Raw genomic sequence first — 25,707 nt, forward strand, 5'->3', positions numbered from 1 at the left:
AAAAATCTGAATATAAATTGTGTATATAAGAAATCTGATCCTAGGATAAAACCACAGGCTTTGTTCTGGCAGTACTTGCGTCACTGGATAGGTGTTTTAGCCCCTTGGTGGGAGCGTGTTCCTTGAGGTGCTTGTGTAAGCACTTGCCAACCTGCCTGTAACTGAGCTGCCTTATTTTAAATAGTATAAATTGCAGAACTTCTGGGTCATTTTGACAGTATTAAGTTAATGCACTAGAACCGGTAACACAAGTTTCTTACCTAAAGGGAAAAATTCTGCCAGCAGAGGCCACTGGCCTACTCTGGAATGTTTTTTTGGAGGTGTTATGTTTAGCATAACGGCGAAAAATTTCCTGGGTAATACAGGTACGCGGGTGTGCGCAGTCTTTGCGTGTGTCCCTTTGTCAGCAATAAATTGTCTCCTTGCCTTGAGCAACTGTTGTGCTGCAGACGCATACAAGAAGTGCTGGTGGCCCTGTCTGCCGTCTCACGTGCCAGGAGGAGAGATGCACTTGCCCTGTCTGCCGTCTCGTTACTGCCAGCAAGAGGAGCTGATACAGGCACTGAAAGGTCGCCCTCTGGCTCGGGTGACTCTGGGCTTCCAGCAAGACTTGGTTAAGGTGTTGAAAAGAGGCTTCAGCTGTAATTAAGGGGCGAAGTTTAGGTTGCCAAAGCGCTGGGGTTATTCTTATACCCGCTGGTACAAACTGACGGTAGTTAGCCACAAGTGAACAGAGGGGGAAAACAGGGATACAGACACAGTGAGAATAATGAAGCAAGAGTATCATTCTATTATTCTAAGAGTAACCGAAGGATCACAAGGAGTGCCGCTGGCAATATGGCACCAGCCTTTGGGAGCGGGGAGGGGATGTGGATGAAGGCTCAAGCTATTGTTGCCTTTTTTTTTCCCTCCCCCCCGCCTCCTGGAAGACCAAGGAGTGATGTCAAATGCCGAATGGTTCCCTGAGGAATTCCAAGGCATCTGTGAACCTCTTCAAACATTGTGGAACATTTAATGCAAGTGGCATGGACTAAACATTGCTGGTTCCTGTCCCTACTCTGGTCCCCCGGAGCTTGGCGTGGTGTCCCTCGCCTGCTGGGGACCTCATTCTGCTTGTGGAGATGTGAATCTGGATGGATGGATGGAGCAAACAATCCTTTGTCTCAAACTCCAGCAGCGTGTGCCATGGGCCAGTTGGCCTGTGTTGGCTGGTCGTCGCAAGCCAAGGCTTCGCAGCCCAAGAATAACACACACCTTCGCGTGTACACACACGCTTGCACACATCCCAAACCAACCTTTGCCCTAATGCAAGAAAGACAAATATGATTTTCACAGCCAGCCGCACACATGCTCCATCTGTTATAGTAACGACCTTAACCTTGTTAACGGGCTTGTTACCAGAGCGGGTGTGACAGCAACGTGCTACTTACACAATGGGGGTTTTGTTTTTTAGTAATTCAGTTTTCATGAGATTCCTGTGACAATTGCAGAAGGCTGTGATACTGACCCATTAGCAGTTTCATGGAATTTTTCATTTATGAATGTATTGTTCTTTCCAGCCAGCTGGGAATACAGTGAGTGAGGATCTGATTTTAGCAAATGTGCTTTGTATGTGTATGTTCTGTAACCTGCATAAATCTTCTGGCTGGTCTGGCTGCACACGAGGTGGAGAAGCGGGGCTGACACTGATCCGAATATGCTGGTTTATTTGGATCAAAGATGATCTTGTAGTTCTTGTAGCTGGTAGACCTGTCCCTCTGCCCAAACACAGCTCTGCTCTGCCAGCTACGCTGAATGGGGTGCTTTTTGTTGAGCATTGAAAAGTCTCCTATTTGAATTCAGCATTAGCTCACTTCTAGGAAAAATGGCAAGGAGGTGGAAGTGAACTGGATCATAGTCAGTGGCAGATCCTGGCTATTTTGGAACGTGAATGTTAGTTTCTACCATTTAGGTCTGCCACAGTGACAGTGTCTGAAAAGGCTGTTGATGAAATCTAGTGTTAGATTTTCTTCAAGTTTAGGAAACATAAAGTCTATCAGAGGTGTGGGGACAAGCCTTATAAATTTTTACGCCTCTCTTGACTTTGATTAATTCTCCACCACGTCCATTTAGGACTTAAACATGCCTGCGCTGCCCTATCTACCCCTACGCATAGGCCTGCCTCCCTGAAAAGGTGAGAGGGACTCATGGCCCTCAGGTGGGTTTGTTTATTACTTCAGTAATTAGAATGCTGTGTTTCTCTCCCCTGCCCTCTGTGCTGTGCTCCTGTTCGAGCTCCTCTCTGCAGCCGGGAAGCTCTTGGCCTTGCTGAGAAGCAGGATCAGCAGGAATTCCCTGGCTGCTTTTGCATCCAGGATTTAGAGTGTTCAGCTAAACACCGGCTGCCACCAACCCCGGGGCTGCGGGGAGCCTGTCCTCTGAGGAAGCCATGGCTGCGGACGCGTGCGGTGTTGGGAACGAGCTCTCGGGCAGCAGAGGTAAGGAGCACTCGTCTGCGCCGTTGAGTTGGGCACAGCCAGAGAGAAGGGTGAGGACCTGCCGGGTGACGCAGGTGTTGATCCGTGCCCCGAGGGCTCGCAGGTGGCCGCTGCCGGTGCAGAAAGCAGAGCTCCCTGCCCTGTTTGAGAGGGGAACGGCTGGAGGCTGTTCTCTGTGCCTCTCGTCTCGGGGGCTGTTGGGTCTCTAGGGTCTTTTCTGCATTTAATTAGCCTTAGGATTTGGGGGCGGTCAGGGCAGGACGTGCCCCACCTCGGATGTGTTGGGTTTGCGCGTGGTGCTGGGCCCGCCGTCCCGCAGCACGAGCCTCCGGCCTGGCCCCCGCCGCTCCTGAGCCCTTGCTGTGGGCGAACACTAGCGGGTGGCCTCTGGAAGGACCGATGGCAACTGGTAGAGCACGAGGCACTCGGGACCGCGTTTGTCGTGCGTTGAGAAAAAGGGGTGACGTTCAGCTGAAAGCGCCGGTGCTGCGCTGGGGCAGCCAAAGGCCCCCGGCTGCCTCCGTTCTCCGTGTGGCGGGGCCAGGCTGAGGTGGCGTCAGGGCGAGCTGGGGCGAAGGGGTCTCCAGGACCCCGACCTGGCGAGGGGGGTGGACCGACCCCTTTCTCTAGGAACAGCCCCTGGGGAAACCTCCCCGGAGCCGGAGCCTGGGAGGCCTCCCGGGGACTCTGCAGGCCGGCGAGGCCTTGTGGCCCTGCAGATGTAGATGGTCAGAATGGGCGCTCCTCAGCCTCTGCTGAGACGTTAGTGCAGTTTGCTGTGCTGATTTCTTGCTATGTTTCTCTTAACGAAAGCAAGCAGGCTTCATAATTTCTCTGTTATGTGTTCTTGCAAGAGCTTAGTGCTGCAAAGGAGACAAGTCCCTCCTGGGCTCAGGTTAAAGGTACTGACCAGGAGGGGTCTTGGCCGGCTCTGGTTTTCTTTGCTCTGCTGAGCCGCTTAAATAGGTGTGAGTGAGAGTGTGCTGTACACAGCAGCGTCTGCCTGGCGCAGGGCGCTCGCTGCTCCCGCCGGGCTCCGTGTGGTGGGACAGGAATGGCACCAAAGGGGCAAAAGGGTCTCTGCTGCTCTCCTCCTCTTCGAGGTGACACCGCTCAGCTCCTGTGGCTTTTGGAGTCTTGACCTGGCCAGGCCAGAGTTCATTCCTGGCAGATCTCGTCCTGGCGCTCTTACCAGTGCCGCTAGGAACGATGCATCGTCCCTTCCGACCTGCCCGCAGCCCCGAGAGGCGTTGTGGAGGCTGGGCCTAGCCAGATGGCGTCAGCTCTTTGTGCCGTTTGCAGCCTGAAAAAAGATGAACGCGCTTTCTAGCAACTCTCTTGCCTTCCCATTTAGTGCTCAATCCATAAAGTGAGATTTGCTGCGGTCCTCGTTCTTCGTTATCACTATTCATACTTATTTCAGGGTATGGAGTCTGGTAATAGAAATATTTCCTGGGTTAGCTTCAGCACATTGCATCAGATAGCTCAGCTCTGCTTGGCAACCCGCTAATACTAGGGGTAATTCCTTTGCCCTAGACAGTACGCTCTAAGGGTACATCTGGGACGTGCTGTAACGTTGCATGTTAATTATTTACTATGACCAGAAAGGAGCTTTGCATCATGTTCTGGGTAACATGATTTATGGTGTTTCCTGCTGGGCTTTGTACTGTTGATACAGCAGGAGTAACAGCAAAGCCATTGCAGCAATAGCAACCACATGGAAAAAAAAAAAATCATTCTAGAAAAAATTACATTAGGAAGAAATGACTGCTTAGAATTTATTTCTGGCTGGTTCCAAAGCATCATCACATCCTGAGGAATAAGCTGCTAAAATAAATCTTGAATATAACAAGTAAACAATAGTAAAAAAAGTGTGAGAACGTTAGATATATTTGTAGCCAGGTGTCAGCGCTTGCCATGAGCAGAACTCTGTCTTTAGAGGGTTTTCCGTTAAGAATTATGTCATCCTTACCTTTCTTACCTGCCTGACGTAGCGCAGCTGTGAGTTTGTGTGGTGAAGGGATACTGGCTGAAAGGTGTTACACTGGCGGTCTGTTCTGTCACACAGCAACACGCGCTTCTCCCCACTCAAGTGCCAAAAGCATTCAGCTGGGGAAAATACAGCTCTGCTGTCTGTATCGAGAGTTGTTGCAACTTTGCTGTACGACCAGGAATGTGAGCGACCAGATAGCAAGGCTGAAACATCTTCCGTGTGGCGGGAATGGAGCTGGCGCTTTCAGGACAAGCATGAGAAATTTATGACACTTGTCTGTTAACCTCCAAAATCTTTCTCTGATCGGCTGCCTCTCTGTCTTGCTGAACTGGAAACACAGAATGTATGCATTGACTCCAGCTCTTTGCTGACTCTCTGCCCTTTGGAGGTCACTGCCCCTCGATTATGAGAACCTGATCTTGCCCATTCCCAGAACTGCTCTGCAGGTATCGATCCGTTGCACTGACTTGACAAACCTCAGTGAAACATGGAGCTAAAATTTCATCCAAACGCCAGCTGGCTCCCTGAATTCCCTTTCTGGACGGAAGATTGGCTGGGCAGAGGGTAGCCCAAAGAATATTGGATAAACATAAAATCCTTGGGAATCTTGCAGATTGCGATATCAAATAAAAGCAAGCTACTAGTCTCATTTATTAGAAACACAGCGTTGCAGCAGGGTACAGCCCACGATTTGCCTCCAGAAGGCATAAATACTTCCCTTAGGAGGTACCTGACTCTCATGGAAGGTGCAGCGTGAAAGGGCTCCTCCACTCAGGGTAACTCCTGTCCCCGCTGGGCGGCTTGTCCTGGCAGGGCTCTCCCGGCTCCGCCGCTGGCACACTCTCATGGCTGGCATGCCCTGCGCTGCCCTGCTCGCGGTACCAGCTCAGCAGGCGGTAACACGCTCACTTTCCTCGCGAGCAACCTGACGTGCCGCTGCTTAAGACAGAGATGAAGTTCAGGGAAAAGCTAATTAAAACCGTGGCGCTTGGCTCAGTGGCCAGCGTACTGCAGTGCGGGAGCGTGGGCGATGTTCTCTGCAGCTGCAGAGAACTGTTCCCCTGACACCAGGTGCAGCCGGAGGTTGCGTATTTCGTTGTGATCTTTCAGTCCTGGTTGTATGACTGGTTGTGAAGATGTCAAGGGAGTGAAATGTTCATTTCGTGAACTCCACCAAGATTCAGAAATAAACATGCATCCCTGAACTCTCTGGGTCAGCTACCCGAAGCTGCAAGCTGGTGCCAAGGAGATGGGCAAAGCAAGCTCAGAAGATAAGGGAGGACTAGCCAGGGGCTGAATGAAGGTGCACTGGCCAAAGACATAGACCAATTTATTAATTATAGTATTTTTACACTCATAAATAGTAAAGGCAGCTTATACCAATGGAAGGGTTCCCCTTCACCCTCACTTCTGGGACACCGGAGGATGTGTGCTTGCCAGGTGGGAGCAGGGCCAGGCAGGAGGGCCAGGAGCTGCCGGAACACCAAGTCTCTGAACCGCACAGGGCACGCAGAGCAGGCTGCTCTGAATATCTGGCCTCTTCTCGGGCAGGAAGAGCTGCCTTTCCTTGCCCTCGTGCCCAGGGACAAGGCTGGGAGAGCTGGCATTAGCCATGCAGGGGAGAGGCTTGGGGGAAATCAGGCTTTTCAATCGATATACAGAATTTCCTCTACAGGCTACCACATTGGCAGCGTTGGCAATGTTCTCTGTTCAGCAGCTGGAACAGACCCTGAAGCAGGAGGAAACAGGCTTTTTCTGTATGGGTACGCTCTGCTGCGCCATCTCTAACTGGGCACACGGTTGCAGATGCTAATTAAAAATAGAGGCACCTCTGAATGAGGATGTGATGCCCGTTATAAAGGTTCACTATTGTGGAAAACCAGTCAAAATCTAGTTAAGTTGCGTGTACTGCATTGGGCTGCAGAGATAGCTGCCACTCCAACACATCAGGATTTCCCTAAAACATGCAGACATCTGTGGAGGTAAAGTCTAAATTCAGATATTAAGAACTAGGTATGGTTTAGATTACTTTGCAAAGCATTTACTTAACACACCTCCACCAGGTTCTTTTCTTGCCTCGAATGATTTTGCAGCCAAGCCCAGGATGGGCACCCTCAAGAGCCTGACAGGTCTTCAAAGATCCCGAGGATGGTTGTAGAAGAAGTTGTTCGGTTTGGAAAAGCCATAACGCTACAATGAACTGGTGGCTCAGGCCTTGCTGCCTCCTGCGCTCCATCTACCTGAAGGTGACCTGTGCCCCGGACCAAGGCAATCAGGCAGCTCTGTGGTTCCCCTAAATTGTGTGTTGTGCCATGTACTCCGGGACTGCTCTAATACCGGCCAGTGCCTCCAGCTCCCCAGCTCAGACAGAGTGCCTAAATACCGGAGAGCCCTGGCACAAAGAGTTACGAGCGGTAGGTGATAAGGCAGGAGCATGCACATACAAGACAACAGGTATTCCCTGTTCCCACCAAGCAGTTCACAGGGAAGGCATATGATCTGTGACCACGGTGTTGCAGCCATCCTGGGAAGAAGGCAAGACTGGTCTTGCAGAGGTGTGTCCACGTGGGTCAGAGCCATCCCCTGCTGAGGGCAGGTTATACAGAGATTCAGTGCTGGAGGAATGGAGTCGGCAGCAGCATTGTAGCATCCTCATATCCGAAAAAAATCCTGATAGGACGGTATCTCCTCCCTCGCCCATGAGAGGGACTGTGACAGGCTCGTTTGTTCCGGCTGGAGGGAGCAACTACCTGATACGCTGCCGAAGCTGCAGCTCCGCTGCTCAGAAGATGTCTACATTGCTGAGAACGAGTCCCATCCTGACAAATACGAGGATATTATCACAAGCACACAAGGGCCCTGTCAACTGTCAGGTGATTATCCACATGTATACCTGAACACTCTTCCTGACCAAAGCAGGTATCCATAGTTTAGTGCCGCCCTAGGCTGGCCTGGAAAAATGCTTGTACTGATTGAATACGCACCAGCCATCTCCTTATATACACAAGCAAGGGTGGCACGGTGTGCTCCCAGCAGTGCTAGTACGGGTAGCCTTTGCCGTAAAGCTGTGGAGGGAGGCTCCCGAGGTCTGGCAGATAAGCAGCGCTCTCATCCAGGTGAGAAAGGGGCACCGTGTCCTCCTCACTGATCTGCCGGTCAAACTCCGCCTTCAGTGTTGGCCGCTGATTATCAGGGAAGGCCAGAGAGAACAAGGCTTCAGGCTCACACACAAACTTGTACACGTAGCGCTCTCCAGCCACCTGCAGGGAAGAGATGAGAGGAATGCTGCAGGCACAGAAGCAGCACTAGGCAATGCTCCTCAGCAGCGGAGAAGGCTGGCAAAAACATCTGGCTGCTCTAGCCCATTGGTCTGAGACGTGTCAGAGTTGTGAACATTTCCTTGTGCTGTCCTCCTGCTGCTCTGGTCTCCTCTGGAGCAGCTCCGAGGAAATGAGGTGCTGCCAGCAGACTCTTTGTCCCGGTAGCAACAGCATCGACGGTCCCTGACCAGTCTGTGCTGTGACATAATTGCACTCACAGTTACCCTCTCCAGTGCCCTGCATCTGGAAGAGACCACCCCTACCACACAGGACTGACCCCCAAGCAGCCTTTCTCTCCCCAGCAGCAAGTCTAGGCTGGTTATGTGTCCTTGCAGCTGCATAAATTCCAACTCTCCTACCTGCAGACATACAGAGCAAAAGACAGACATCGTGATTCCCCTTTGTTTTATTTCCCATGTGTTGTCTAGATTCAGCGCCTTTACACTTTCCTCATTTAACTGCTGCAAAGAGAAGTTATGGGGAAAGAAAGCTTGGGATGCCTGGCTAGCTCGAGTACATTCTGTACCTCTAAGACTTGCCGTCTCAAATGAGAAACATCACTAAAGGCATAAACTCTGTCTGCTTTGCAAACTGACCTTCTGCATGATGCCTTTCTCATAATAGTAGCGAAGGGATCGGCTCAGCTTGTCATAGTTCATGGCCGGACGGTTCTTTTGGATCCCCCACAGCCTGGCTACCTGTAGAATAAAGCATCAAAGTGCATGAATGTCTGCGAACCCAACCCAGGGGCAAAAGAACATTATCCAGCTGATTCTCTGTTGAGGAAGGGTGCCACAGCACGTACAAATATTTACAACATTTAAATAATGGACTCAAACAATAATTATTTAGCAACTTTTCAACAAGAGTAGAACTCAAACTGAAGCACCCTGTGTCCCAGAGAGACATTCTCCTTGCCGCTACAGACCTCATCTGCTGTCACCACTTCTCCTTTCTCCCCAGGACTCTGAAAGCTTGAGCTTGCTAAAGCTCTTTCATCCTATGCAGCACTTTGTCTTCAAGGATGACATTTTTACCAGGAGCCCGAGTAGGAGGGAACACCTCCATTGGAAGGCCCCTGTGCCTTTCTTCCTCCTACTACATGATTTTCAGCTTTGTCCATGAGACTCAGAAATCCCTTGTAATCATGTGTCAGCCCACCAAAACAACGCGCCTGCACTGAGAGTGCCTGTAAAGGTTGATATGTAGCAAGAACAGTGATAAATGCAGTTCTAATTGGAGCAAGGTATGAACAGGTATTACAGACGCGTCTGCCAGATACTGTCAGCTATCATTTTGATACGTGATCAGCAGGGCTGAAAACTCCAAACCCCAACGTCAGCCTCAAGTATGGAGTGTGATAAGACAGCACAAGTCACCGCAAGCTTGAGAGTGAAGAGTCTAGGGAAATGGAAGCAGTGGGTAGTTTGACTCGCTGCATTGCTGAGACTCTAAACTTACAAACAGCCTTTCTTAAACCTCATATTTTTGTCACCCAAGTGTTCCGGCCTCTTCTAAAACCCTTGACTTGCTGCAGGGTCTCCTGAGTGCCACTGGTAGGCAGGAGCCCTCGTGGGGCAGAGGAAAAGCCACTTGGGAATTCACAGCCTCAAAAAAGGTGGCTGCTCCCCCTGAGCCTGCAGAGAAGATAAATGGTTTCACCTCTTCTGGCTCAATGAGCTTGAACTCCATCCCTCTACCAGTCCAGGCAATGAAGTGGGAATTGGTTGGATCGTCCAATAAAGCCACAAGGAATTGCCAGAGCTGGAGAGATCCCCGTCTCTGGTATGGAGGTCCCTCCCGGTACCCTCCGGCTTCCTGCTTGATGTCTCCTGCTGAGAAGAGCAGACAAGGCGTTTCTAAGGGTAACAGTGCAAAAACAGTTGCAGAAAAAAGCACATTTCACAAATGTTTACCTGGAGCGTTTCAGTTCACATAAAACAGAGTCGCTGGTTCACCAGCAGCTCTTCCAAGAGGAGCTCTGATGAACATCACAATTAAGCTACTTATGCTAGAAGGCCTGTTTGCTGTTAAAAAAGCTCAAGAAATGGGATACCAAAAAGCCAGGTATGACCCACGGCTAACACACCTGCAAGAACACAGTGTAACAGACTATGTAGACAGTGGCCAAGCGGCTAGCAAGGAGGCTGGATAACCCTATCTTACACCCAAACTGCAGATCATTCTTTCTCCAACCTTCAAATTTTTCTGGAACAACACAGACATCATCAGTAAAGGACCTCATCTGCTTGTCATAGCCGCAGCCTGAAAGAGAAAGCCACGTAGGCAGTCAGAGACAAAACCAGGGTAGTACTGGAGGGCAATGAAATGCAGGGAAAAGAAGAGTCACTGAGTTTCTTACCTAACGTGTCTTCTGTAGTTGAATGGCTTGGATAACTCTCAACATTTATGTACATGGAAGGACAGCCGGGAACATCTACAGAACAATTAACAACTGCATTTAATTAAAAAGCACAGGAGGCAGAATGATCTTGCTCTCCATAGGTGGATAGTTAAGTGCAGCCGTCTAATCAATGTCCTCTTAGAGCCATCCTAAAGGGTTTGTGGCAGACTGATGGCTTTTTATGCCTCAGCCAGCCCACCACAACTTCATCGTGTAGATGGAGCACAAGTCTTACGTGAAACGGCTGAGGGAGCTGGGGTTATTTAGTCTGGAGAAAAGGAGGCTGAGGGGAGACCTTCTCCCTCTCTACAGCTCCCTGAAAGGAGGGGGTAGCGAGGTGGGGGTCGGCCTCTTCTCCCAAGGAACAGGCGATGGGACAAGAGGAAACAGCCTCAAGTTGCACCGAGGGGGTTTAGACTGGATAGTAGGAAAAATTTCTTCACCGAAAGGGTTATCAAGCCTTGGAACAGGCTGCCCAGGGAGGTGGTTGAGTCATCGTCCCAGGAGGTATTTAAAAGGCGTGGTGCTGAGGGACATGGGTTAGTGGTGGTTTTGGCAGTGTTACATTAATGGTTGGAGTCGATGATCTTAAAGGTCCCTTCCAACCTAGACAATTCTATGATTCTACACTTCCAATCGTGAATTACACTAGTAAATTTTTGTGGTACTACTACACGACACCCTTCAGAGTAGCCAGGATAGCCAGTCGATCACCCGTACACCACTCTTAATACAAAATCTTGGACAATAGGCTCAATTTGTATGACACCTCTCCTTCATCTCAGTTTAAGATAAGCGTGCACTCTGCTACTGCTTTCACAGGTGAGGAGGCGTTACGTTTTTCCAGGGGTAATATGATGATGTTAATGGAGAGCAGCAGCATTTGAATGTTTACTACAGCCAGCGTCTCACAAATGTCATTTCAGATGCCTTAAGTCTCTCTGGCTTTTTCACATCACAGTAGGGCCTTCTCACAAACCGTTGCGAAAACATAAAGGAAAAAATAGCCTGAGTTTGAAAACAAGCAGAAAGTCTTTTCATTATCTTTGTGCAGCGTATGTTGTTGCTTGGGCACTGCGATTTATGTCTTCTGTATCTTGCATTTTTCTGAATCCTGCATTTCCTGAACCAAACTTATTTTCCATCCACAGCTGAAATGGAAGCTGTAACGGGGAGCTTCGGAAAGATTTACCTTGTTTCCCTCCTACCCCTGTGTATAGCCATTGCTTTCGGTAGGCGTTTTGCTGATGCTAAGGGCAGAAGGGTACTCTGAGCTGACGGACTGTGTATTATTACGATCGTAAACTACTCTCACAAAAAGCACTCTTCTGGGCTTGCACATTTTCTTCCCCTGTCTGGACAGAAGGACCCGGTGAAAGCGCAATATCAGGTGGATTCTATACCCTCATAGGAGCTTTTTATTTATATGTTTATTTATGCTAAAGGAAACTATTCAAAATGTCCATTAAAATACCAGCAAACCAGAAGTAACATTCCCTCTAGAAGAGGGTATTGTGATGGCAGGGTAGCAAGTCTTCAGGCAGGTCGGCTGAAAAAATAAGATTTATCCCTTGTGGAAAAATAAGAGGATTACCTGATTGATCTGGCATCTAGAGAGCTATTTATGGAATTATAAACTTTTTTATCTTGTGATCCTCTGGAATCGCTGCTGTCTGCTCTGTGTGCCCTGTTTCTATGGGACGTAGCAGGTGGAGACTGACAGTACAAGAGACACAGAGCAGCACTTTTGCACTTGTCCGAGTGCTCCGCGCTTATGCCTGTCCTTGGAATCGGCCAGTTTATTCAAGTCTCTTTAAACTGTTTTAGTTTTAGACTTTTAGACCTGTTTGTCCGAACAAAGCTGGTTTATCTCATGTGGTAAGCTCCAAAACAGAGCATCAGCTCTCCCTGTGACCTGCAGCCAGTTTGCGGTGGGTGTCGGGTGCCGGTGAGAGACCTCAGCAGGGCGAGCTGACCCCCACCGGCGGGGCTGGGAGAGCTGCGTCTTTGTCTCCGTTTTGTGAATTCAAATCTTCTGCCTCCAGTCAGGGAAAAGGCACAGGGCCAGGCGGTGTCGGGAGCCGCAGCTCAGGGTTGTGCGCTGCCATCCCTACACCCAGAGCAGCTTTCCTCTGCCACTGCTTCAAGGTCCCCTCCCGCTGTAGGGATCTGAGACAGTTTTTCTGTACAAGCACCAAGATATTTGATTCCTTCCTTTCTGCTGCCATTTACAGAACATTTTCAGCATCATTTCTGCAAAGCTGACCTCACTTCTTACCCTTTTTACGACCTACCAGCTCACGCATCCAACTGAAAACAAAAGCTCACCGTGAAACTGGGAATGCCCTTTTCTCTATTTCTGGTGGTGTCAGTGGGGTCATTATGAATTCTGAGAGTCCCACAATGGCTACTTATTCCCTTGGAAAAAAATGCCTGCCTTTAATCTAATGGGTTTATCATCACCTTCTAGCTCCCGTATCTTGTTAAATATCTACCAGGAAGTCCTTCTCAGAACACGGTACGGAACGCGAATGTCCCAGCCTTCTCTTGGATGCCGTATCAGTGGACAGTCCAGCCCAAACCACGACACAGACAGAACTGTTCACTTTTCCTGCTACACAGCCCCGGCCAGAGCAGGGTCACCCAGAGCAGGTGGCACAGGAACGCGGCCAGGCGGGGTTGGAATGTCTCCAGAGACGGAGACTCCCCCACCTCTCTGGGCAGCCTGTGCCAGGGCTCGGCCCCTCCTGAAGATGAAGTAGTAGTGTTTCAAAACCCAAAGACCACCAGTGTTCACCCAGGAGGTTGCTCACCCCCACTGATGCCTGGCTTACGCGATCAGAAAGAGCTCGTTCTGCCTACCTGAGTCATAGACGTAGTCCACCTGCTCCTGCTTGATGACCACAGCTGCTGGGTACGGATGGCTGCTGCCCGCCCGGTTTGCTTGCTCATACCGTGAGTCATGGTACTCCTGTTTGAAGCCCTGGGGAGGGTACTGGAGGCAGGGCTCAGACATCTGGCGCCGGTGGGCAGCGGGATCTTCCTGGGCCATGCCCTGGGAGGAGGGGAAGGAATGGCACATCTCCACAGGTGGCTGGTACGCTGAGCTAGAAGAGGGGAGAGGACATGAGACGGCTGCTTCCCTGGCCCTCTGATCTCAGCCCTGGCGCAGGGCTGGTTGAGGGACAGAAACTTCCTCGGCCTCAGCCTGTTACTGGGGCTGCAGGAGCTGCGCGCAAAGCTGGGGCAAGGAAGAGACGTCAAAGAAAGATGTTTTTGAGGGCAGCTACGCAGCCCATCATTCACAGAATCTGGCGGACTTAAGGTCATAGACTTCTTGGAACTCTAGAGAGCAGTGGTGGGTCCCAGGTACTTTGGATGGGGGGGATCCTGTGATTGCTGGAAACCGAGCACTTTTATCTGGATGCTGCGGCCCCTCCTCCCTGAATCTCCAAGGAGGGCAATCCGTCTTGCCAGTGGCTGCCTGCTCCTGGCAGTAACTCACCTGTTTTCGTTGAGGTATCCACAGCTGGATATGAGGCGGGGTGGCCCCGCAGGGGTCAGGAAGCTCCTGTCCTGTCTAGGGAACTGTTGGAGCGGTGACTGTATCGGGGTTCCTGGGTTGGGGGACTTGATTCCAACTTGTCTGGGTTGATCATAGGCACTGGGACAGTCAAACAAATATCGGAGCATTACAGTTCTCCAAGAAGGACTTGTGGCAGCACGGGGGGAGAACGCGTCACAGGCAGACACGCTGTCCCACTGCGCGGCCACCTCGGCCAGAAAACTCCCAGCATAAACTCCTTCCTTTCTGATTATTAGTTGCCCCCACACGCAATAGCCCTTCAAGCAGAAAACTGAGGAAGGTGTCTGTACAGAAGAAGCCATACTAAAATTCAGGCAAGTAGCTGGGACTGTGGGCAACAGCATCAGGAATTTCCTTGCGGGACAGATTTTTGGAAAGCAAAGTAGAGAGAGGGAGAGGCACGTGATAGACGTCAAAACTGCTTCAAAACTGCTCTTAGCGTCAGGAGAGCTGACGAACAGCACTAGGGAGAAGAAAAAAAGAGGCAAGCCCGGATCTACTCTGCGCAGGCCGGAGCAGGCGTGAGCTGACCCTCCGGCTAATTTGCGTGGCAGCACGCGTGCACTGCCCTTACCCAGCAGGCAGACCAGATTGTTGTCGGAACGCTTCATTATTAGAGAAAGCAGTAGCACTTGATTTCATAACAGCTCCTGTCCCTCCCCTGCGTAAGCCGCGTTACCTGGCGTAAAGGCACTGCTCGCTATTGCGGTACTGGAATGGCTGCTTATGGTTGCAGGACAGCGTGGGGTCCGAGGAGGGACTCTGCGGCTCCTTTTTAATCTTAGCAGGAGGACTGTGAAAAGCTACTGTGGGAGAGAAATGAAAGATCAAGTTGACACTTTCCTCGTCTGTGGAGAGACGTTTTTATCAGCCAGTAAAAAGCCAGTTGAGATGCCACCACCTTGTCCTTGTTCAGACGGCTCCGAGAGAAACGAAATGCCAACACGCACAACCCTTCACTGGTCTGTCCTGAGCTCTGCCCTTGATTTAGTAAGGTCTGTGTGATACACCAACCTTCAAAGAGCACATCTAAGGTAGTGTTAACATGCTCCATGATAATCCAGAGTGCTTTGAAAAGGATTTAGAGAGGGTATTTCCTAACCTGTTCAGGGCTGGGACAGACATTTTCTGTTATTTCGTAAGGGGAAGCAGGCATATACTCTATTTTTCAACACATAGAAGCAAAGTTTTGATTTGCATCATGCAAAATGCTCTTTCATTGACATACCCGGTAAGCGTGTCTTGTGAGTAGCATTACCGTGTAGCACTGCATTAAATTATAGCGCATTAATATGATGACACGTCGTGGATTTCCTGATAGTGTCGTTTGTCCTGTAGGACAATAAACGTAAGGTTCTTGTAGACACAGGTACCAAAGCTGAACATTTTCTGTGGGAAAATATTATTATATGTATTGCATACTATTACGGGCTGACACCAGGTTAACTTGCTCACAGACACCTGACACGAGCAGTGTTTTCAGGAGCACCCAACCAATTCAGAAAGCTAAAGTTGCTTTTCCAAAGGAACTGCGGCAGCGTTAGAGCACAGCACGAAACAGAAGCCTGACTTACAAGACCTTGCTTTCGCTATAATATACCTCAAAGTCTGAAGAGCAGCTTGCCGTCCTCTCAGCAGCTTCTCTTTGAATTATCTCCTTTCATTAATTAGAACAGGTTTGTACTTCAGCGCTCAGGAAAAAGGCCAGGCCCTTCTACAGGACGCTGTGATTCCTGGGCAGGAGGCTGCCACACTGGCACTCAGCAGCTGCCTGGATCAGTTCCAAATGCGGTTTTCCCTTTGTTGGGTCTCTTCTGTGCTAACGGTCAAACATCCCTGAACGTGGCATTGGGAGAACCTCGTAACTGCTCTGCTCATCCGAAATACCAGTGACAGAAAAAAAAAAGTTAAAAGGTTCCTTGGCGTTTTTGGTGCGCTGCTCTGTGGTCGTAGCCTGATGCCGACGAGGAGGGATATTTCTGGGCTGGTTAGAATTTCATGAATAACAACTATGGGTTGCAGTTTAGAGCAACAGGAAGTAGGATGTGGCTATTGTTACTTCTTATGCCTAATTAAATCCAGCAGGGAGCAAAACTTTCTTCACTAGCTCCTGAGGAAAGCTCGTCCTGGCCGAAGGACGTGGTAAGCATCTTCCACCTTTGCCTCTGGGCTCTGCTGCCGCTGTTAGGAGGTCACTGACACTTAGGAAGGAAATAAAGGTAACTCTAGAAAAGTCTAGGCTTGTTTTTAAAAAAAAAAATCAAAACTGTAAGCTTTTAATAAGGCTAGCTCCAGCCCTCCTTCGCCAGCCTACTCCCACCTGTTCAGGCTGCCACAATGCCGCTTGCAAAGCCTGGGACGTTCAGAGCTGTGATTACAGTTTTAAGGATGAAGAGTAACATCCCGATCTGTCGATACCTCATATTTTTGCTGAGTTTATTTCGGGACTGACCTGAACCGCACATGCACCAGCTGTCCTCAAGCCATTCTCCTTCCCAGGAAGCTCTAATTGTCCCTTCAGAAGTGCTGCAGCAAGCAGCCATCAAAAGGGCTGGAGAAGGGGCTGCTGCTGTCTCTCTTAGCACGGGATATTAAGGCCACTTTCTATTGTGACCATCCCTCCCCAAAATTTATTTTCTCAGCCAGAAGGGGAAAAAAAAAACCAAGCCCAAACCTGACCTCTTTTGCCTGCCTCCGGTTTCTGCATACACCAGAAAAGCCCATCTTTACATCACGCCAGCACCCAATATAAAGAATCAATATAAAGAAAGAAATCTGTGAGATACCAGAAAGTCATATTGTTTCTGGCTTTTGTTCCTTCTCAGGGACAACTGGCTCCCGTAGCCCATCCTGGGGCTGCCGTCAGTCGTAGCCGAGGGGCCTGTTCACCAACAGCTCTTGGCACCGTCCAAACTGATGGCAGGTGCGAGAGCGCTGACGCCGTGGGCCTGCCCCACGCCAGGGGTGGGTTCAGTATCCCAAGCGTGACGCTCATCATCTGCGCAAACACCCCAGGCCCAGGGACGGGTTGAAAGAGAAAAGGGTCTTTCTATGCCTGGGGCATCCATTTCCCTTCTGTCTGCAGCAGCTCTTTTCAATGTGTAGAGTAAACATCTGAAAATACCGATGTGTTAGCTGAGTCTCAGGGGGAAAAAAAATAATAAATTGCTCTGGTCAGCACACTGAACTCCACTGAAGTTTCAAGAAGCTACATGTGCTAGGAGCAGCCAATTCTTTCCAGCCCCTAATAGCTGGAACAGGCTATCGCATTACAACTGGCTCATTCATTCATTCGGAGTGAAACACGGGACCAGCCCTCTCCTCAGTTCTAGGTCAAAAAGAGGAAGAAACAAGATGTATGACTCAGAGAACAAGCCCAGCTGTGCTGCAGGGGCAAGGCCAGGGGAAGGAGGTAGACAAGAAGAACCAGTAAAAATGCTTCATTTTAGTTTTCATGGGGAAAACCACCCTGGGCAGAGAGGGGTTTCAGCATAGGAAGGGCACCAAAGTTGACTTTAAGCGGACATCTCTACTCTCAGTTAGCTGCCAGACGTGTACGTCCCCAGGGAATGGTGAGGCATCTTCTCGTAGCCTCGACACGCCTGGCAAACGTCAGGCTCCGCGTTCCTGCAGCTGCTTGCGACTCAGAGCTGTTCACAACAGTCCGTATTCACTTCAGGCATGTAGCCTTAGCCCAGCACTGGCTTCCAAATGAAACGGCGGCACGCTGTGAGGTCCAGCTGAAGCAGAAAAATGTTGCGTGGCCACTGTGTGGAAGGTTCCTGTCCGTACGCTTGTACCTGTGCAACGTTCAGCTCCTTTGTAGGGCGAAGTGTGCTTTGACCAGTTGTAGAGTCTGGACACACGCACGCAGTCAGTCTAGTGGGCAGTCCCCAGGGGCAGAGAGCAAGCAGGCTAGCGAGCGCATCGCCTCGGGGATACCGTGCCAGGCAGCACAGACCCATACCTCACAGGGGCCACGCTGGCAGCAGCTGCTCAGCCAGAGGCCACAGAGGTGAGCAGAGCCCCCAAAAAAGCACCTGCAGGAGACACAGCACCAATAATTCCACGTACAGTCCAATTTCTTTGGCTCTGGGAGGAGTAACAGCACAAATTTTACCTTTGATTGTCACAGGAATGCATTTTCTCAGCTGTTCAGGGGTACTTACTTATTCACACACACACCAACTGAAATACACATCCCTTGAAACCACTCTGCATAAAGGACTGCGGTAGTTACCACCTCACAAAGATAACTTTTGCATTGTCCAGATGTAGACAGCCTTTTTTTTTTTTTCTTTTTTTCGGTCACCATCACAATGTAGAAATGAGTACTTTATCCTCAATGTCTGGGTGTTGCGTTTATATATTTGTTTGGTTAAAGTGTATCCTGCCCTCCTCCCCTGAGATATGCGATCGCCCCCACGCTACTTACAGTTTTCTGAATGAAAGTCAGGCACAAATTGCTCATCTCTGTCTGGAACCTGAGCTGCCAGGAGAGGAAGGGAAGGCAGGGGGTGGGAGGGAAGAGGGAGGGGGAAAGAGAGAGAGGGGCGAGATTTAGATTCGGCACTTCGTACGGTATAATTAACAGTAAGGCAGAAATAAGCCTATGCAGGAAAGATCTGAGCTTTGTGCTGGGATGCACTTTAGTGACTGGGGATAGTTTCCCTTTGGGATTAATGATTGCAGTCCTTCTGCCCGCAGATTTACCCCTTAACAGCCTGCCAGCTTCTTCCTCCCTTACCTTGGAAATAAGGACAACAGCAAGCTTATTAGCTCAGGGTTCACAGTTTTCATTAGAAACAGAACAGGTAGGGATTTTTAAGCATTTTGCGTAGGAAAAACAACCGATCAATTTGGAAAGGCTATGCCGCAACGATGAGCAGAACAGGAAGCATCTGCGCCTTCGTATACAATCTTTTCAGGAGCTGCAGAAGCAGCGGATGGCTTGGCACTAGTGGAACAGGCTACCACTGGTACATCAGCCGGAGGAGACCATTTCAGAAGAAAAAAAAAAAAATAAGAAGAAGTTATCCAGTAGCAGGAGAGGGAAGTTGTTAATAGCGCCTTGCATGTATGCGTGATTTCGCAAATGGGAAACGTAGGAGGAAGTGCTGGTGCAGTCACAGGGAACCTGACAGCAAACAGCTGCTCTTTCCCCACAAATCAGTGCACTAAAGCTTATTTGTAGGCATCCGCCCTGGGGACAGCACTGTTAGTACAGCTCCAGGACAACAGCAAGGTCTACGATATTTGAGTATTCCAAAGATTGCCTAATAAAGGCATCTGAAAGCCTGCAGGGGCCTCATGTGCCTCGGAACAGCCCACCTCACTCGAACAAGTTGCTGCTGAACGCGGTAAGCAGTGAAATAGTTAACAACAGTGAAATAGTTAACAACAGTGAAATAGTTAACAACATCAGCTTAGCAGTGTTAAGAGGCTTCAGGTTTAATGCCTCCTTTAGAGAAACTGGTGAGGCTCCTGCGTGTCTGTCTGCTGACCCGAAAAGTCACTTTATGAGGAGATGCCTCTTCGTGGCTCAGGGTTCATATTTATTCTGGCTACCGTGCCAGTTGCCAGAAGAAAATTTAAAATTTTATATTTGTTATATACTTCCAATACAGATAGACATTTTCTTGTTCTCCGCCCGAACTATAATTATACTTAAAATAACTGGGATACCTAATCAGATGTTTAAAGCCTAAGCCCAGGTTTATTTCAGTCCCTCAGACTGCACGTATCCACCCGTGCCTCGCCATCTCCCGCGCCGTTCTCGAGACGCGGAGCACCGTCACTAGAGCTGGCTGACTAAGGACACGCAGAGCAGCGCACCTCTCCTCCTTGCAGTCAGCACGGATGACTAACTACCTGCCCAGAGGTAAAAACGGCGTAGAGGAAAACTAGATTTTTAGTACCAAGGCCTAGGATTTTTCAGCACCTCTTTCTTTTAAGAGTCATCTACATGCAGACGTTATTCTGCAAAGGAGAAATCGGGTGGTAATTTACACTACTAAAAATATTCTAAAAAGCTAACACAGGGATACCCCTATGAATGAAATCGCACAAATACATATATTGACACATATACACACACGTGTATGTGCTTTAAATTTGTTAACATTTTTCTTATGACTGATAGTTTGTTGTGAAATTATATTTCCAGTTTGCTTCCTTCCTAGGTTTGTTCCTCTTATTTCAAAAGTAACACCAAGAACTGTAAATAAAATAGCTAAATTTCTTAAGTAAATGTGGCAGAGGCAGAGAATAAATAACACATTTCATATTTTCACTTTCTTTTTCTTCTGCATTGTTTAGGAAGGCACTCTTAAGTTTTCAGTTGCCTTCTCGTGAACAAATGCTACCATACAGACACGTACAAGACACTAATGAAAAAAAATATTATTTTCACCATTCCGGAAAATAATTTGACATACTGGTGAATACAGAAAAACAAATGACGGTTTGCTTCAGAGGGCAACTTTCCTTCTTAAAAGTCTGGAAATGGGAGTCACCGTGGGAGAAAGTAGCTCCCTATATACGCGGTCTAAAATAATACACTAGGATATTAAAACAGGCATTGAATTTCCCAGAGATTTCACTTGGACTCTGACTAGATGCTATGAGCTATTAAAAAAAAAATAAATAAATCTGCCTTATCATTTACTAATCACGTATAAGAGCAGATTACCTCTTTCGATACAGCGCTGTGAGACCACGTGTGACCTTCCCTTCACCCCAGGATACTTATGAATTTATTCTACGAAGATTTTGCTGCAGATTGTAAGAGATTCTATGCCAGTTCTTTAGAACAGTGAGCTAGAGATATTATAAAGCCTTAGAAAGCCTAAAACTGAAAGTCTACCAGAAATCAATCCCGAGACAAATTTATCTTGTTGGCAGCTCAAGGTTTTTGAAGATTTAAGAGAAACCAGTCTGGAGCTTGCGTGCACATTCAGCAGATCTATTAGATGACCAGCGATTAATACCCATTTTTCTGCTCTGATGTAAGTTAGGTGTTTCCATCCCGGAAGAGCCTCCAGGTAATTCCTCTTTCATCCCTGCAGCCCTTACACTCCTGAACGCTGCCTCATCAACGTAACCGCATTTCAGCTTGAAACGAACAGAAACCATTTGATTATTTTTTCTTTCCCCCCTTAATAATCTTACTTAGTTGGCAAATTTTGGAGGTTTAAAAAAAGAACTGTTTGACAGGATTGTCCTTCGCTTGTCGTAAAATTAGGGGAAATAACCCTGCTCAAAATGCCATGCGTATTTTTATATTATTATTGTTAAGTAGTCGCTAAGTACCTATATCACAGTAAGTACTTTTAGATTTATCAAGAGTCTGTACTTGAGGATGTGTTTTGAATTTTCGAGAAAATGGATCACTTGTAGTACTGGAATTAGAGCAAATTCACAATACTGTTTAAAACTAGTTTCACTTGGAATTAACGGGATTCCCTGGGATTTGAGGTTTTCTCTTCCTTGAGGTCACAAGGCAAAACAATTTAGACACCAAACTGAACGGTGTGTAAATTACAGGAAGGTCCCCTCAAAGAATTATCTTAAAAAAGAAAAAAAAAAAAAAAGTTGAGAAGCATTTTGTTCTCCAAATTAAAGAATAGTTTATTGTTTGCTTAAGAAAATATCGACGTTCTGGCAACCAACAAAGATTGAGTGACAAATTAGCATAAAATCCAACCAGTTACCAGGAGCCTGAAAGGAAAATTGTAACCAGGAAAATGGGCCAACTGCCAAGTTCCATTCATAAGCAAATACCCAGCACAATGGTGTGATTCATGCGTCTTCATTTACACAAGCCAGAGGTTGGCGAGTCCGAAAAAAAAAAACTACTTCGTGTTTGGAGCTAGGCAAACAAAGCAAAGGAGCAGGACAAACATCAGAAGACAAACAACTGAAAGAGGAGCGAAACGCAACAGGGCCGGGGGAAGGAGCCTACCTTCTGTCAGCCAAGTCTCCTGGAACTGGCTCAAGTCCTGGAAGAGCTCTGCGTGGAAAGGGAGAGGTTTCCTCAGCGAACAGCGGGATGCTCCAGCGACGGAGATCCGGGAGGAACGAGGAGGTGGGGGCGGAGGCGCGGGGGGAGGACCCGGTCCCTGCCCCGGCGTCTTCCCGTCCCCATCCCTCCCTCCAGTCCCGGCCCCCCCCTCACCTTCCGAATCCCGCGCCGGCGGCGGGCCCGGCTCCCCGGCTCTCTTCCTAGCGCCCATCAGAGCTCCGCCGCCCGGAGCCTGGCCCGGAGGCTGCTGCGGAAGGAGCAGATCAGCGCGGGGTCCCTGACCGGAGCGGGCCCGGCCCGGAGCCCCCCCGCCCGGCGGAGCCGCCGCTCACCTGCGGGAAAGTGAACGGCACCTGCTGGTCCAGGTACCCCTTCATCCTGCCGCCCGGGCGCTGCCTCCGCGGGCGCGGAGCCGCCGCCTCTCGGCGGGCACCTGCGGAAGGCAGCGGCCGGGCCGGCCCCGCCGTGCGGCCGCCCCGCGCCGAGGTCAGCGGCGGCGGGACGGGCGACGGGCGGGCAGCGCGGCTCCCCGCCGCCCCTGAGAGGCGGCGATCGCGCCGCAGCTGCCGAAACTTGTGATACGAGGCGGGACCGAGCCCGCCAGCGCCCAGCCGGGCCGAGCCCCCGCCGCCCCGGGCCGGCGGGTCCCCGGTGGCCGCCGCTCGCCCGCGGAGCCCGGGGCCGCCCCGCCCCGCCGCGCCCTCAGGCCGCCGCGCGCCCGGGAGCGGCCGCCCATTGGCGCATCGCCGCGCTCAGGGGCCCGTCTCGCTGCTCCTTTGTTTCATTGACTTTTTTTGTGAATGAAGCCGGGGGTTAGGACACGCCCGCCAATCCCAGCTCTTCCTGGCCCTCACCCAGTCAAAAGTGGGAGGAGCTTTAGCCTTCGGGGCCAATCAGACCGCAGCACTCTGGAATTCATTCAAGGACGGAGCTCCCATTCATAAGAAAACCTCCCGAAGTTCATTCATGAAAGCCTGCAAAGGCGCTCCAGCCGTGCTTCGCCTGCACTTTCCGGCTCCCACCCAGCGTGGCACACGACCGGGCCTGCCCGTTCTCACGCGCGCTGCAGTCGTTTTAAAACAGTCTTCAGGCACGTTCAGTTCAGTTCCGGGGAAGTTTTTTAAGTTTCAACAAGATTTGGAAAAAAAAAAATACAAACCTCAGTCATGCATCTGGAGTGAAAATAATTAAAGCCCTGGCTACCAAGATCGGTTTTACTCTCACAAATATTTAGGGACAAGAACACATAGGAAAAACCTAGTCCTGGGATTTGCACACCAAAAAAGTGGGATTGCGTGCTTTTGTGCATAGCAGGTGCTGTCTTCTGTGCAACGCACATGCATCGTGTTATTTTTTCAAATTTCTCCTTTAAAGTTCCATGATCATATTTAACATTTATTGATCCTATTTATCCTACAAAAAAAAATACCAGTTACAGTTGGGACCTGGTGATAAGAAGATAATCATTCGTGGAATGATTGGAAATTCTGGAAGAGAAAAAGAAGGAAAGGGGAAAGATCCCTAAGGCTGACTGGAAATTGTACATCTTGGACGTGTTTTCTCTATAGCTAACACCACCAGTGCGATCTGCTTACATGCTTGCTATGAAAGGGGTATCTGTGATGCAGAATGACATGTTTAAGTATCTGGACAATATATATTTTGATCTTCACACTAGCAGGCTACAGCTCCAGTGCTCCCAGAACCCCACTCTGCCAGGACGCCTGACTGAAACACAGTTCTAACCTGTCTATGAGAGCAGAACGAACACATGCTAATTGTCAGGAAGTTTACATCCAGCAACTGCTCCCACGTCCCCAAACATTGTACACGCGGTTAGATACAGCGCTGGAATTTAAACTGACTCTGAGAAGATCACTGAAGCATATGAGTTAATCTTTTGAATTTTCAGTTTTACTGAATTTGTTTCTGCTCCGTATATTTTGTAACAATCTATTCAGGCTCTTAATTTTAATCTAGTTTTATCGGAAGAGAATATTTCTCCCAGTTAGATTGTTGTTAGGCAATTTATACTTCAAATGTCTTACAAAGTCTAAGTGTCAACAGATATTCATGCTTTGCACTTTTACCTACGCACGTCGTAGCAAACCGGCAGTTTGACTCTCATTTATTAGCGCTACTTTTCCTGGTTAAGAGATAACGCAACCTTTGTTACTTTAGATGTGATTTCAATATACGGCTGTGCTCTGAACTCTAAACCGGATGGGATTTTCTACTGTAATATTGGTTTACTTTGTGGTGCTCTGATTTCCCATCCAACTGGCAGTTACAGAACTGCTGATGGAGGAGGAGCCTTGGGTCTCAGCACAGTTGTCTTTCCACTTCCCTGTCACTAAGGGAGACTAGAGATTCTCTCGAGAACAAGCCTTGCGAGGAGCGGCTGAGGGAGCTGGGGGCGTTCAGCCTGGAGAAAAGGAGGCCGAGGGGAGACCTTCTCGCTCTCTACAGCTCCCTGAACGGAGGGTCGGTCTCTTCTCCCAAGGAACAGGCGATGGGACAAGAGGAAACGGCCTCAAGTTGCACCAGGGGAGGTTTAGGATGGATATTAGGAAAAATTTCTTCACCGAAAGGGTTATCAAGCCTTGGAACAGGCTGCCCAGGGAAGGGATGGAGTCACCAAGCCTGGAGGGATTTAAAAGGCGCGTGGTCGTGGTGCTGAGGGACATGGGTTAGCGGTGGCCTTGGCAGTGTTAGACTTACGGTTGGACTCGGTGATCTTAAAGGTGTTTGCCAACCGAAATGCTTCTGTGATTCCTCGTCAGAGCGGTCACTACAGCTGATGAGTGCGTGCGTGTGGATGAAAAAGCAGAAGGGCGCAGCGTGGGTGTGAGCTCCCGCGACCGAGGGGGTGTGTTTGACACAGCCAAGTCACCGTTTGCACGAACCAGGCAGTAATGCTGGTGGGGTTTTTTTTTTGCTGTGACTGAGACGTGTTGCCAGCACTATCCATTACTTTTTCTATTGATTTGAATTAAATTAAAATCAACTCATTCCCGTTTGTATTGGAACCTTTCTGTAATGTGAATGTCTGTACTTGTTGACATATGTGTGTGTGTTTACACCTACACATACCTGTGTAGGATACCTGAAATTTTCCTAACACCCATAAAAGTACTCCACAGAAGACAAACTACGTGAAAGGCTTTTTTTGACGGCTGCACAGAGGCAGGATCTGGGACAAACTTTGCAGGTGTTTTATTGCTCTTGAGCCTGTAAAAAACGCCACACAGCCTAATTAGAAGCACGGTATTAATTAGGGCTAGACATACTGGCCACTTTTTTTTTTGTCAAAGCAATTTACTATCAGTAAAAAGCTAGAAAGCACGAATCCCAGTGCTAAAGTTAAAAAGCAAATGGACACATGGAACTAAATTGCTAAATTTATCATTTAAAGTACCTCATGACTTTGAGTCAATTTCAAGATATTTGGGGATTTGGTTTTTTAGTTTCAATTAGCTGCGTTTGACATTAATATAAAGCGATGCGCTGTTCCTTTTGTCTCTAGGAAATATTCTGACTCCACTGAGTAGGATTCAATAGGTCCCAGTATCCAGGCAGGAATTAGTGATAAAAAGAGAAGAAGCATAAAATTCACAAAACCAGAAAAATATTTTTCATCCACTGGTCTGGGCAATTTAGTCCAGTTATTTGACCCATTTCACTTCTATGGTGAGCTCTTGGGCTGGAAACAAAAAGCACATAGTACATGGCCTCAAAAGCAAAGAAACCTTTCAGGAACAGTCCAAGAGACGCAGGAACGGAATGGGGCAGTCCTTCTGATGGCACGGCCGCTCTCCATGGGGAGTTAAGTGTCACAAGGTGAAACTGATGCTGCTGATCATGAGCAAGGCTGTCTCTGATTACCCCTTGATGACAACAATGG

The 25,707-nt window shown here is 49.0% G+C and overlaps 1 protein-coding gene across 11 annotated transcripts; it reads right to left on the minus strand.

The window, feature by feature from the left end:
• Positions 1-3,644: 3,644 nt before the first annotated feature.
• On the minus strand, positions 3,645-22,475 carry ETV4 (ETS variant transcription factor 4). Of its 11 annotated transcripts, none has more exons than XM_063354564.1 (12): positions 22,136-22,475; positions 21,957-22,047; positions 21,744-21,791; positions 18,216-18,269; positions 14,460-14,586; positions 13,700-13,858; positions 13,057-13,301; positions 10,153-10,227; positions 9,987-10,055; positions 9,453-9,625; positions 8,387-8,488; positions 4,279-7,730 (listed from the first exon to the last, which is right to left on the minus strand). In XM_063354564.1, the coding sequence occupies exons 1-12, from the start codon at positions 22,178-22,180 to the stop codon at positions 7,509-7,511; spliced, it is 1,410 nt and encodes a 469-aa protein (XP_063210634.1). In that variant the 5' UTR covers positions 22,181-22,475; the 3' UTR covers positions 4,279-7,508. The 11 variants fall into 11 exon arrangements, 9 of the variants coding, with proteins under 9 accessions (XP_063210634.1, XP_063210633.1, XP_063210632.1 ...); XM_063354563.1 differs by having other exon boundaries at positions 9,453-9,622; positions 21,957-22,050; XM_063354562.1 differs by having other exon boundaries at positions 21,957-22,050.
• Between the last annotated feature and the right edge of the window lie 3,232 nt (positions 22,476-25,707).

Source organism: Chroicocephalus ridibundus, chromosome 17 (genome assembly GCF_963924245.1).
Source record: "Chroicocephalus ridibundus chromosome 17, bChrRid1.1, whole genome shotgun sequence".
NCBI lineage: Eukaryota > Metazoa > Chordata > Aves > Charadriiformes > Laridae > Chroicocephalus > Chroicocephalus ridibundus.

Coding starts and splice junctions, on each gene's coding strand:
- ETV4 (XM_063354560.1), bottom strand. CDS start 14,391: ATGAAGCGTTCCGACAACAATCTGGTCTGCCTGCTGGGTAAGGGCAGT. Junction 13,302..13,699: donor GGATACCTCAACGAAAACAG/GTGAGTTACTGC, acceptor CCCCTCTTCTAG/CTCAGCGTACCAGCCACCTG. Junction 7,731..8,386: donor AGAAAGGCATCATGCAGAAG/GTCAGTTTGCAA, acceptor TCTTCCCTGCAG/GTGGCTGGAGAGCGCTACGT.